Source organism: Coloeus monedula, assembly GCF_965178545.1.
Source record: "Coloeus monedula genome assembly, chromosome: 18".
Classification (NCBI taxonomy): Eukaryota; Metazoa; Chordata; class Aves; order Passeriformes; family Corvidae; genus Coloeus; species Coloeus monedula.
The window spans coordinates 8,872,660-8,886,225 of record NC_138798.1 but is presented as its reverse complement, the minus strand read 5'-3'; the positions used below and the strand labels follow the sequence as shown (position 1 = coordinate 8,886,225).

General features: G+C 43.2%; 1 protein-coding gene across 1 annotated transcript in view; it reads right to left on the bottom strand.

Moving 5' to 3' along the window:
- Nucleotides 1-7,824: 7,824 nt before the first annotated feature.
- HIC2 (HIC ZBTB transcriptional repressor 2) overlaps nt 7,825-13,566 on the bottom strand; it is a gene marked incomplete at its 3' end in the record, with an annotated part of 31,392 nt that continues 25,650 nt past the window's right edge. Inside the window, exon 3 of the mRNA XM_082293505.1 lies at nt 7,825-9,573. Coding sequence (XP_082149631.1) covers nt 7,825-9,537 — 1,713 coding nt within the window. The 5' untranslated portion in view covers nt 9,538-9,573. The remainder of the gene's footprint in view (nt 9,574-13,566) is intronic.

Sequence of the window (13,566 nt, the reverse complement as noted above, 5' to 3'; positions counted from 1 at the left end):
TTCTGCCTCAGATTCCTCACTGCTCCTCAGTTATACTTAGAGCCCAAACAGACTGGAGGGATTTATGGATTGGCAGGTCCACCTATCATCTACTGTCTCTGACAAACGCTGCTTTCAAACTGTGGTTAGGACAAAGCAGGGGTAGCTTTTCATAATCAGCCTCATCTTGCTCAGGTGACAACAAAAGAAGTGAAATTATGATTGGTCTATTATCCATTGCCTGCGTGGTTACTGTATCCCTGCCTGGCCCATGCAATTCATCCTTTCTTATATTCTAACAAGTGTCAGATTTTGGTTTATGACCCAAGTGCAGAGATGCATAAAATGCGAGGTTGTGAGTGCCTTTTTTAGGCTGTGTATGTGGAGGAGTCTCTTTGTGAAGTAGCTGGTTCAGATCCCTGGGCAAGAATAAATGAAGAGAAAACATGGAGAGTCAGCTATAGGAACAAGGTGAACTCTAGAGCAAGAGATGTAATTTTTCAATCAAGCTTTTAATGAAAAGATCATAAAATAACAGTTTCTCATCACTGTACATTAAGACTGCAAATTTCTGAATGCTGAGATCATATTATAATTTCTGTATCTTTTTATATGACACTTGAGTTGAAGCCACAACTATGTGTGGCTCTGACCTGAATTCAAGCTCTTGAAGGAAATGAACAGAACATTGCAGCAGGAATGTCGGCCTTTCCCTTGACCTCTCCTCCTTTCCCCCTCCCCAGGAAACATCCAGGGCTTCCAGACTGACTGATAGTTAAGGCTTAAAATGAAAAAAAAACCAAAAACCAAAAAACAAAAGGGGTGATACAACATCCCTTTTCCAGTTGTATTTAACATATTAAAATAAAATGGGGAAAAATATCCAGCCAGCCAGAACAAGATCCTCTCCTCATAGAAAAGTTATCCCCAGCCAGTCAAAAGTCCTGTGGAAGGTTAGAGGAACAGCTGTGCTGGGAGTGCTTCAATTGGTAACTTGTGACAGAGAAAGTCTGAACCAGCCCCACTCCTCAGGGGAAGCAGTGCTATGAAGTGGGTCCCTAACTGCCAACAGATGCCACATCAAGTGTGGTGGTTTAGACCTGCCCCACCACATGCCACAGGGGCTGCTCTGTTCCAGAAACACCGATCCCCTGATCCATGTGTTCAACACTGGCCTTTAAAATGCTTAGGAAATTAGGGAAGCAAGGAAAGAAGATGGTGGCAATAGGAGACAATGGAACAAAAATGCATTTCTAGCTCTAAACTTACGTTTCAGGATCTTTAGGTTGTTAGTTAAAACAAGGAAAGCAGAATAAACAGCAGTTTTGATGTGGCAGAAAGATGAACCAGGGCTGAAACAAAGGAGTCTTCCTGACTTGGAGGACCAGCTAGGAACCTTACAGCAGAGCTGGAACTGCCTCACAGGGGTTCCCAAATCTTTTCCTCTTGCAAGGAAAGAAGCAAATTTAGCGATTATAACAGGAAATCATCAAAGGTAAAATTCCTTACCCTATTCTGAAAAAATGCAAAATACGAGGAGTGGAAGGAGCTGAGAAACAGCTTTTCCTTTTGCCTGCTTGTCTCCTGAACTAAAATTGCGACCATAAACTATCATGGGACTTAAAACATTGCAAAAGGTTACTTTTGGCTACTGAAAGCAACCCCTAAATTTTCTTTTTCAAGAATATGGCCAATTATGGACTGCAAGAAAAAGCTTATAGAAAGAAAGGATTTTACAGTAAATGGAGAGACTTTACTGATGTTGAGCAAATAATTATTTAAACAAAAACTAAAAAAAAAATGCCAAAAGTCTCTTTAATTATTCCAGAATTACAGCTCAGAGTTCATTTAGATTTTAAATTCTTACTTAAACAAATGTTTATCCAAACGTGCCATCTCAATGATGAGCATTTCTGCTGTCTGGGGACAGTTCAATGTTTGCTACCTAGAGCCTCTTAAACCCACTTAAAGCGTAGGGAGGTTTTGTCTCTTTGTTTCTTTATTTGCTTTTCCCTTAACTCCAGCACTGCCGATTGGAAAGGTTTCAGAATTTGGCAAATATCCAGAAATCAGCAAACATCCTTTTTTCATGCTGATTTGTAAGGCTGTAGTAGGTGCTGACTCCACCAATACAGGAACAAGAAGCTTTGTAAAGCACAGCTTTTCCCAGGTGCTCGAGCCCCGTGCTGTGGGGAACCTGATGCTTCAGTATCGTTTGCAAGGCCCATCATGATATGGCACAGAGGCTGTTGGGTTTGGCACAGAGCTTCCTCTGCCCATCCTAGGCCTCGACTCCCCACTTTTGAGATCCTTATTGCTACCACAGTAAACAGTGAGTGATGTGGGGGACTTTAAAAAGGAGCTACATCCTGTCCTTCAGGCAGGACAACAGACTTGTCTCAAGTCACAAGCTGCAATCGGAAGCACACAACTATTCCTCAAGTGACTTCTACCTTCTCTGGATTTTGCCAGCAGTCACCTCAGATTTAATTTTGTTTCACTTAAGTGCACTGGATGTTTCTCTGGTCAAGACCCATACTCCTGCTTTTCAGAACTGAAGCAACATGGTAAAATACTGCTAACCCAGACTTTGAACCTGCACTGCTTTAAAACAATGCTTTCCACACACAAGAGAGAGAGGAAAACAAAAACAAAAACCAAAACAGGAATCTTAAAAGAGTGACACTGTAAATTGAAACATTTAAATACAGCAAAACATAAATTCCTCTTCTATGCAAAGCTACAAAAGTCCAGTCTTTGTATTGTCTTCACAGGTTATGGTTTATGGCTATGCTGAGAGTCTCTGAGATTCCTTTTTTCTTTTTTTTTCTTTTTTTTTAATATATTTTTTTCATTTTTTTGAAATCCTGTAGAGAAGACCCTGCGGACACATCTTTGTGTTTGCAACTTTCTGAATTACATTGCAAAACTGTGCATACAGAATCTGAGAAATAAATACATTCATTACTGCACATACATATTGATACAAAAACAACACTGTCAAATAGTGTTTGCACCATCTTTGTTAGATATTAAGACCAGGCAAAATTAATATTTCATTTTCCATCAGCCCCCCCTCAAATGTTTGAGGTGGCTTTGGTGTAGAAGATAAAAGCTACAAAGGGTCAAGACTAATAACGGGGAGCTTTCTTAAACCTTCTTATTTTTGGCTTTAGCGGTATTTTAGCAAACCATCTTCACTGGTCATTTTTAACTGTTCTACCATGCAGATCGGCTTAGGTTTCCACCTAGGCTGCCTATAGGAGTTTTGTTTGGGCTCTGCACAGGACTGTAAGGTCTGGAGTGAATCAATCCAGCAGTTTCATTATGGGGCTCAGAGGGCCCGGAGAGCACAGCTCCAGCCCCAGCTCTGCACAGGGGGCGGCCGCTCGCTGCCCCCAGCCAGGGCCGGCAGTGGCTGTGCTCTGCCGCGGCAGCGGCCACAAAGCCTCACAGAAGCTGCGTGTCAATAGCTCTTTGGTGTCTTCTGTGATCTTTGTGGCTCCTGCTAACACCCCCAAGTGCACAGAGCTGGGCCTTTGGGGTTTTTTTGCCAGGAATTTGTTTTTTGGAAGTTTTGCAGTAAAGGACTGGAGAACAGCCCAGCTCCCCATGGCTAAAGTTAAGGAGAGGTGCTGGGTACAGCAGCTCCCAACATCTTCCAACATCCTTTTCTATCCCTAGAGCTTCTTGCATCTCCCTTTGCCCGCTTGGTTCCCTCAGACTCGTCTGAGGAAGAGGGAGGCTGGAATGCCTCTACAATAGTGCTTGGGTCTCACTCCCAGCAACATCTCTCATGGATTGAAGAAAAAAAGTTTCTACATGCCATATTTCTAATTGCCCACCCTCTCCCCACCCTCCCCGAGCAGTGCTGGAATGCAGGCTGGGACACAGATCCCCCTCCCAAGCTAGGGAACACTGCGTAGCCTTCAGAGACAAACCAATGGAAAAAGCAAAGATTAATTTTGACTGGCCCCTAGATCTGTTGAGGTCTGAAACTGTAAAAGTTTATGTAAACAATGAGATAAATATATTAGTACTTTTCTGAGCCAAGTGAGGTTCCATACTCATTCAAATGTGCTTTGGTTTAAAAAATAGTTTTGTGAATTTGGGTATGAGCTTCTTTATTCTTTTATACAACTTTTGCTATTTTATCTTTTTTTTCCTGTTATTCCGAAAACATTCTGGAACTAAGTGACTAAAGCATATACTTAAGCTGCCTGGCCTCTTTTTTTTTTTCTTTTTTTTTCTTTTTTTTTTTTTTTTGTTTCCTTTTAAATTGTTTTATTCCTCTTGAGGCTCTTTGTGTATTAAAAAAAAAAAATCAAAATAAAATAAAAAAACCAAAAATGCAACTCCCTCCCCCCCACCCTAAAACTCTTAAAATCTTAAATATGAAACTAGTGTTTTGCTTTCTCATTAAAATACAGAAAAATGTTTGATACAATACTATGTCGTACAAATGCAGTTGAGTGTTTAGGCCCCAAGCAGGCCTGAAACAGTCCCTGAAGTTTTGAGTATTATTAGTTATTAATTATTACTGTCACAATTTGGAAAATGTTGTTTATACTCAATCTATGGAACACAACTTTACACAGCTATTTGAAAAAAAGAACATAATTTCCTTTTGTACAATACTCTCGCTGTACACAGACTTTATGTCGTACTGTTTAAGTGCTGGGGAGGGGATTAAAAAAAAAAAAAAAAAAAAAAAGATGCTCCAAAAAATAGTTTTTAAAAAATAGCATTGGGTCCTAAAAGTTCAACGTAAATCTCAAGGCTTAAGAAGCAAATGAAGAGGGGGCCTGGGGTGGGGGGCGAGAAGCTACATCACCCACACTCGTGTAAAAATGGAATTAAAAGAGGGGGAGCAGGGGTTTGCCTGCTGGGGAGCTCCGTGCTGGTGCTGCCTCGTGCATTGGGGCTGCTCCCCGGCTCGGCCCCCTCGGTGCCAGCGAGAGCTGCTGTCCCAAGGTGGCTTCTGGCAGCTCCCGCCCACGTCCCCAGCGCCACTGCAGGGCAGAGGGAATGGGGCAGAGCCGCATCCAACCCCCGCAGCACGGACAGGGCTCATCCCTGGCCGGAGGCCTCGCTAAGGGAGCTAAACCCTGCTTTGGAAGTGGGTCCTTGGCCGGGGGGCTCCAAGGGGAGCCGGAGCGGGGTCAGCTCAGCCTCGGGTGGCTGGAGGGGAGGTAAAGGCGGGGTGAAAGTGCCGAGGAACTCATCTTGCACAGCTGTCCCTGGGCTCTGCTCAAATTCGCTCTGAGAACATGGTAGATGGCACGGCCTTCCCTGTCCTCCCCAAAGACTATTTTGGGGACATTCTCAGGGGGAGTTGACAAGGAATCAAGGAGAAAACAAGTCAATATATATTCAAAACTGTGGAAGTGCTAAAGACGCTAAAAGCCCACTTAACCCCCGAAAAGAAAACAGCGCGTCTCAGCACAATGAGACAAAACCTAAAGTCCATGCACCCCTCTCACGCTCCAGGGCTCGCAGGCGTCCGGGAGCAAGCGGACAATGGCACTGGGAGAAGCACACGGGAGCGGCTGGAGAGGGGCGAGTGTTCCCTGTAACGTGACACCAGGCCAAGGCTCAGCGCCTTTGGGTTGTCTATTGCTTGGAGCCTGGATTCCAGTTTCCTCAGTTCATTCAATTGACCCAAAAACTTCTCATGGACTAATCTTCCTTAAAAAAACAAAAACAAAAAAATAGAAAATGAAGCTTATATTTCTTTGTTTTAGTCAAACATGCTCACTTTTTTCTTTTTTGGTCAAAACTTTAAAAAATTGTTTGTTTTTTTTTAAAAAAAAGACAAAACGTGAGGTTTGGTAAAACGTGTAGAGACTATACTGGTTTGAGTGAAAAAGAAAAAAAAAAACGAAACACCAAAAACCAACAAATGAAAAAATGCAAGTGTAAACCTTAGTCATTTCAGAAGGGATGATTCTACTGGCTGTGAATTTTTACCACCACAGTCACGGGAGGCTTGAAATAAGCCATAGCTTTCCACAAGGTCACGCCAACAAAGTCAAGGGGGCCAAGAATCGGTGGGCAAAGTTCTCTGTCTTCTCTCCTAAACCAATAGCAGCTGTTGGCTGTGATGTCTTATGCAGATGTTGCAAGAACATTTTGTTTCTTTTTCTTTTTTTTTTTTTTTTTTTTTTGTGTGCGTGTGTTAAATTGTCTAAAAGGGAGGATATGAAACACTTTGGTTTGCTTTCTCCTCCTCTCCCCCACCTTATTGCACTCTGGATTCTAGTAAATTATAGGCTGCTATGCCCTCACCCTCTGTCCTGCCAGGTGTTTACAGACTGACCCAGATGTGCTGGGGAAGTGGAAGATGAGGGGGACATTTTCCCCTCCCCATAGTATCCAGACTCAATAAACAAAGCTGGAAAGGGCCCAAAAAGCTCAGAGAAGTTTTCTGCTTTTATCTAAAAGTGACTACAGACAGCCAAGAGACTGCGAATTGAGCCAGTCCAAGCAGCCAGCACAGCCTCTAGCTCAGTGTATTTTTTACTTTGTCTTTGGCCAAGCTTTGCTTTAACATTTCTCTAGTTGACTTTTGATGGAAGGACGGGGTGGTAAAAATCCATTAACTTTAATTTAGCTTCTACTTTTATACATTTAATTACTTACAATAAAAGAAAAAAAAATGCCTAATCTTTCACTAACCATCTTATTGTTCTCATGAATTCAAGAGGTAGCAAAGGTAACAAGTCTGTCCACACAGACTTGCTCTTTAGTGAGGGAGGAAAGCTAAAAACATACACACACACAAAAAATAAAATAAAAAAATAATAAAAAAGTACCTATGGAACTTGTAGCAAGTCCAGCCTACATCAAACCCCCTCCCCACCCACCCACCCTAGAATTAACCTCAGACCTTCCAGTTCAAACATTCACATAAACGTTACAATGGTTTTTCCTTTAATAAAACAAGTACCTCTAAGCAAAGAATATTCATACGAAACTACTAGAAAAGTAAAGACGACCCCCTGCTCACTGAAAGAAATTCCCAGGGCATCCAGTCCCTGTTCAGTCATGGGTAAGGCAAAAGAGGTTTGCGTGTTTTATGAGAGAAGGTGGCACGTGGTTATGCGTGCCAAGGATAAAGACCAAAACCAAAATGGGGAGGGATGGTAAGGGAGACTTTGCCTTTTCTTTAAGTGAAGTACTGGGGCTGGTGCAGCCCTGGGAGCTGCTCCCCCTCCATCGCCACCCCAAGGGACGGGGATGGGCTCCACTACTGCCGTGGCTTTCCCACAGTCTCTGGAGAGGCTGCCAACCCTGTGAGATGGTCCACAGACACAGCTTCTGCACTTGAGAATGCTATTATTTCACAGCTACTTAGGCCACTGAAAAGGTTTACTCTATTTTCTTTTTAATGGCAAGAAATACCCCTGCTGAGTTTGGTTTTAAGAGAGGAGGTGAGTACAGTGACAGGAACACAGAAAGAGGCAGAGAAGGGGGAGCCAGCAGAGGCTGAAAGTTCCCCAAGGTCCCCCTACCTGCTGATAAGAAATATGGCAATGAAGTCGATGTGTGCAAAAAGAAGAGGCATTTCTTGCCAGGTCATCAAAATTTGAAGGGAGACTGGGACTAAATGCATCAGCTTGGCTGTGGACCTTTCTTTTTTTAAAAAAAGGAAAAAAAAGGAACTTTTTTTTTTAAATGTTAAAGCTACATTTGTTTAGGCCTCTCATGACTGAACAGAGTATGGGGAGTTGCCCCCTTTTTTGTTTGTTTTTTTTTTCTTTTTTCCTTTTTTTTTTAAGCAGCAAGTCTACAGAAAGGTAAATCACTGCGGATGGGCTTGAAGCTCATTCTGGAGTCTTTGGCTTATGTGGGAGAGGTATGCATTCGCAGGTGGCTGATCAGATTGCGCTGCTGGGTGAATTTCCCACCACACAGTTGACATTCGTAAGGTTTTTCTCCTGAGTGGACACGCATATGCTCTGTTAGTCGGTACTGCCGGGTAAAGCGCATCCCACATTCCTCGCAAGCAAAGGGCTTGAGCCCCAAGTGGCTGCGCATGTGCCGTGTCATGGTGCCCCGCTGTGTGAACATCTTGCCGCAGATGTTGCAAGGGAAGGGCCGCGTCAGCCAGTGAGTCTTCTCGTGCTGCCGCAGCGTGGCTGGATCCTTGTAGCTCTTCTCACACACGGAACACTTGAAGGGCCGGGACTCCGCAGCGTAGGACTGATTGGGGTTGGACAAATCCTCGGCTTCATCCTTGCTGCCGTATGTGCCTTCCTCCTTGATGTAAAGGTCTTCCTCAGTGTGCGTTTCCACATGGGCATTGAGCTGCTCAGAGCTCGGGAAGCCTTTGCCACAGGGGATACAGACATACAGGTTGTCACCATAGGCCACTGGCTCAAATCCCTCCTGCCGGTAGACATAGTTGGCACTGGTATGGCCGCCGCTCTCACTCTCGCTCTGGCCGCTGTCATCACTGTTCTCCTTACCATTTTCCACCTCTTCCTTACATGGGTAGGGCAGGTCTGCCCCATAGGCCCCAGCCAGACTCCTCTCCACAGACTTGGACAAGGGCCCCAGCAGGATACCATTGGGCAGCCCTTCCCCCTCGTCCCTGTCTTTGCCCCCTTCCTTTCGGTCAAAGGCGTTGTCTTTCTTGATCCACTCCTTCTTGCGGGACGAGTGCCGGAGGCCCTTGCGCTGGCTGCTCTCTGTCAGTGAGTGGTGGCACTCCTCGCTCAGATCCATCTCCATGGGGTCGCTGCTGTCGGCCATGCTGTGGGGGGCTCCGACACCAGACTCGTCAAATGATGAGGCACTGTTGGCTGCAGGGGCTGAGGCAGATTGGGGAGAGCCGTGCTGGCTTTCGCTGTGCTGCGTGTCATCGTGGGAGGCTGTGACAGGGAGCGAGGGGCTTTTTTTGGACAGGTCGAGGCCTAGCTCCTGGTCACCAGTGCTCCCATTTGCACTGCTGCCCCCACCGCCGTTCTTGCTGGCTCCCCTGCTTAAGGAGTGACAGTTCTCTTGGTTGGAGCTGCTAATGAAGACCTCGTCATCAGAGAGCTTTCCCTTTGACAGCTCCTTTGAGTGTGAGCCCTTCAACCCCTCATTTGACCCTGAATAGCGAGCTTGGATGACTGAAGCAGTGGAAAGTCTCTGACTTCTGGCAGATCTCCCAACACCAAGGCCACCAGCCTTGCTAGCAAAGGACTTGCCGTTCCGCTTCAGCTTCTTTCTGCAGAGAGCTGCCAGGTCGTGCAGTTGGAGGTAGCTTGCTGCGGTGAGGAGAGCATTAAAGTTCTGTTCACCAGGCTGGTCAGTCGTTAAGAGCTTACCAGTATAAATAAAGTCCAAGATCTGCCGGAACACAGTGGGGTTCACCATGTCCGTGTCTAAGTTTATCAGGTTGTCATGCAGGACAAGGGATTTGAAATACATGCTGCTGGCTGCCAGGATGTTCTTATGGGCACGAAACAGGGCATTTTCTACCACAATGATCACATCACAGAGGAAACCTTTGGCTCGTTGCTGGTTCAGCTGCAGTAGCAGTTGTTTGGCATGATTTGGCAGTTCCATCTCCACCTTCTCTTCCTCTCGCTTTCACCTTACCACCTGCAAAACAGGAGAATGAGAGGTGTGAGCTTGCTGTTTCCACTAGAACAGATTACATTTAATAGACTGGTTTAACACAGTGCAGTCTATGTTAGGCTTGACACTGACTAGGGAGATCTGAGTACATTGAGCCTTGCAAGCTGTGATCCTGCAGGGAATACAGAAAGAAATATTTCTCATGTTAAGACTTGATTCGAGTCTTTCAAAAATCAGATTTGTAATTATCTTTTTACAAAAGCAATCGTCTTTGGCTGGAATCACTATTCAAAAGATACCAGCATGAAAACAATAGTTAGGTACAGGGGAAAGCTGTTCTTTCCTGACATAGATTTCAAGAGAGGATGAGAAGTGAGAAAAAGAGGAAGAAAAGAGAAGCATCTACTTCACTGTCATTTGCATATCTGAGCATGTAAAATAATTAGCATAAGCTGCAGCTTCCCTGCTTTAGCATGTAGTTTGTTTCTCGGCTGTTACATGTTGAAATTGTGTAACTCCCAGCTGCTCTGGGGTTGAGAAAATGACATGTAGCAACTAAACCCACTGAAGATGGAATTAATCACACTGAGGTGTGAATGGGAAACCTCCTTAAGAGTATGAAAAGCTGCTTTAAAAACCACTCCCCTGGCAATGTCCGTATCCCAATCCATTGACATGAAGGGTTAGAATCAACCCTCAACTGGCTGAAATTCAGGATGTTGAGCTAGCTAAATGTCACCAAATGTCTTCACAAATCTGAAACAGTTTTCTCAAGTTAATTTTGTTCTGTCTTTAACTTTGAAAGAATTTTGTTTAAACTAATGGAGTCAAGTAACATATCTCAAGTCACAGTCTATCCTGAAATACTGTAAAGAAAGGAAAATTGTGGTTACCTCCATATAAAATTCATGCATTTCACAAACAGTGGTCATGATGTATTTTAGTTTAGATGTTTGTATTTGCCTTCCCAATAGTATGGACTGTAGGAAACACCCAGTTTGAGATATGTCAGAACTAACTGCAGTTGCATGTTTGGTAGATATTACAATCCATAAAAACCAAAATTTAGATCTGGGGCTGCATTCAGGAATCCAAGGTTAATTTTAATTTATTTTTTCCGTGTTGGTTTTTCTTTTTGTGTATGTGTTTGTTTGAAAGTGCCAACTACTATTTGCATTTATCTGTTAAAGCTGATTTAAAATAGTTTCTGAGGTACAAGAGTAGGAATTAAGTACCAAATTTACCGTAACCACCACTTAGCCTTCTACTTCCTTTCTTCCTTTCCCAGTTTATCATATTACTGAAACATTTCTCTTATCGAAGGAGAAGCAAGCCATAAATACAGAGAAATGAAGAGCTTAAGTTTTCTCTTAAAATCATAATTGAGTAATTTTTTTGTTTGTGAGTCCTGCTACCACACTGTGTCCCATCAGAGTTCAAATGATGAAGCATTAGACTGCATTATCTTCCCTCTGTGCCACATACAGGTACACAACAAAAAGAAATAAGGAATGATGCTGCTAGTATTAAAAATTGCTTCCCTCAAACCTGATTCCTACTACTTGGTGATAAAGATGTCATTTGGCAGAAAGGTGGTAATTTACATCATCATCCATTTCTGCACAACACGAGAGTTTTGCTTTATGAAAAAAAGCTACCAAAAAGTAAACAAATGCAATATTTCCTCCAGCGCCGTTGCCTGACTACCCTGATACTTTTCCCAACAGATCTGCCAAGCAGGTGCTTCCCTTTGTCCACAGGACACAGCTCTTCACTTGTTTTGCTGGTCAGCCTGATGCTTGCTTATGCTTTTACTGGAATTTTGTGGTGCCTCTTCAGTGCAGCAGCACCTAATTTAGCATCCACACAGATCCCTCTGGCTCATCACCCTGACCAACAGCTAAAAAGACTGCTCCGCTTTTCTGTTTGATTTTGTTTCAGCAATGGATGGGAACCCAAGAAGACGGTGGATTCACTACAATGCCTTTGTGCACATGGATGTTGTTCCCAGAGCTCAGTGGCTTTAGAAAGGGCAGCAGCCAAAAGGAGGAAATACAGGCTTTCCATGGTGCTAATTCCACCTGTAGCGTATCTGTAATAGAAACTCACCCTGCAGAATCAGAAAAATGGGACAGGACAGAGACTACCTCCACTGAGCAGTGCTGAGCACTTTAAAACCAAGATTTGATGTAATTAGTTACAACAAAGTTGCAGCACGGAGGCAGTGTGTCTGGTTCTAGTGGCTTGCTTCCAGAATTGCTGATTAAGGGGAAGAAGCAGCAGCACAGAGGCACAAAATACCCACTTTTATCTAGCCAGGCCAAATAAGAGCCCTTACTTCTGGGTCACTGAGATACCTCGATAGGGGAGGACAAAAACATGGCTTGCAACTTAACAGCATCTCTCTATATAAATGCATCCTGCTCAAGATAGCAAGAAACAGCCTACTACTACACTTTCACTACAAACATACTGGTGCTTTTCCATGCATGTATCACACAAAATCCCTGGGTATGATTTTTAAGTGTTCCATAAAGGACAAATATGGGAAAGGAAGGGAAACGGTACAGCCAATGTTTTCTTCCTAAACAAAGTAGTAGTAGTGGTAGTAGTAATAGTAGTAGTAGTAGTAATAGTAATAATAATAATAAAATGTTACTGAAGTAAAAGTGGGCTTATTTCCCATTGATGTGGCACTTACAGCAGAGGTCTAGAAATTGCTGTATATGAGTTGTTCTAAGCCTTAAGGCTTGCAACAGCTATTAACGCAGAATATTTTTAGTGTTTTACTTTTTTTGTTTTACTTTCTTTTTTTCTTTCTGCCTTAAATGATATTGAAACCAGGTAATGAGCCTGCAGAGAAAGCCCTGGAAACAGAGTTATAAATATAATTCTGCTACTGACCTTCATGAGGAAGATAATGTTATTATTAAACTTCAGTATGTCTGCAGCATAAAAACTAGCATAGTACAAGTTGTTTAAATTACCTCTATTTATCTCTCATGTCAAATCTTACAGAACTATCCATGTTCAGTAGGACATATGTATAAGGTAGGCTATTACCTTCAGTAGATTTAAAAGCAGTGGTCAGGCATAAGCACTGTAACATTGCCTATCAAATTTGAATTTGTTAGCTGAAGTCTAACGTGGCTTTAACAACCCCAACAAAATGAATGTAATGAATCAAGGTGGCAAAACCTTCCACCAAGCTTAGAGCACTGCGTTTAAAATTTTGTCAGAATTGCCCACCAAGGGCTTTGACCAGGACAGGAGAATGACTCAGAGAACACTCCTTTGACTGATGTCCCTTTGTTGACAAAAGTCTTACGGCAACCTGCCTTGTGTATCTTGTGCAGTCCTCAACAAAAATAAATCCAGTCCAGATATTTTCCAGAGGTGGCCAGTTACAAACCCCTCTTTGGCAGTGAGGCGTTTCAGAGGTGGAGGAAGAAAGGTGTGTTGGAAAAGTTGTTAGCAAAAGAGAAGCAGGCGTTATTCCTTAACTTATGGCATTCCTAGGTTCTCACTTCTAACTGAAAGTAGGGGACTAAGGACAACTATGAGTTCAAATCCTGTATAAAAGTTATCTGCCCAAACAAATAGCAGGTGCAGTCTTAGAAAGGCTTTGGTATCCATGCGTTTGCAGGGAGTGTCTCTTAACAAACCGGAACATTTGAATAACATCACCACGACCCCCACAAAGCCCTAAAAAATCACAGTGGGTTTCTACTTCTTGTATTTCAGTATCATTTTTAACAACCCTTCCTTTTCTGTTTTCTGAGGGAAAAAAAAAAAAAAAAAAAAAAAAACAAACCAGAAAAAACATACTCCAGAGGAGCCCTGGCTCAGAAAAGGCTCAGATGAATTTCTAGTAAAAAACCCAAACCCCAAACCTCAAGAATACATAGATGTATCACTGGGGCCACAGTCTTTACTCATTAAATGTGGTGTGCAAAATTTCACCCCTTTGCATTTAAAAGAGAATTACAGAAAGCTCTGGACAAACAGCAGCAGTGA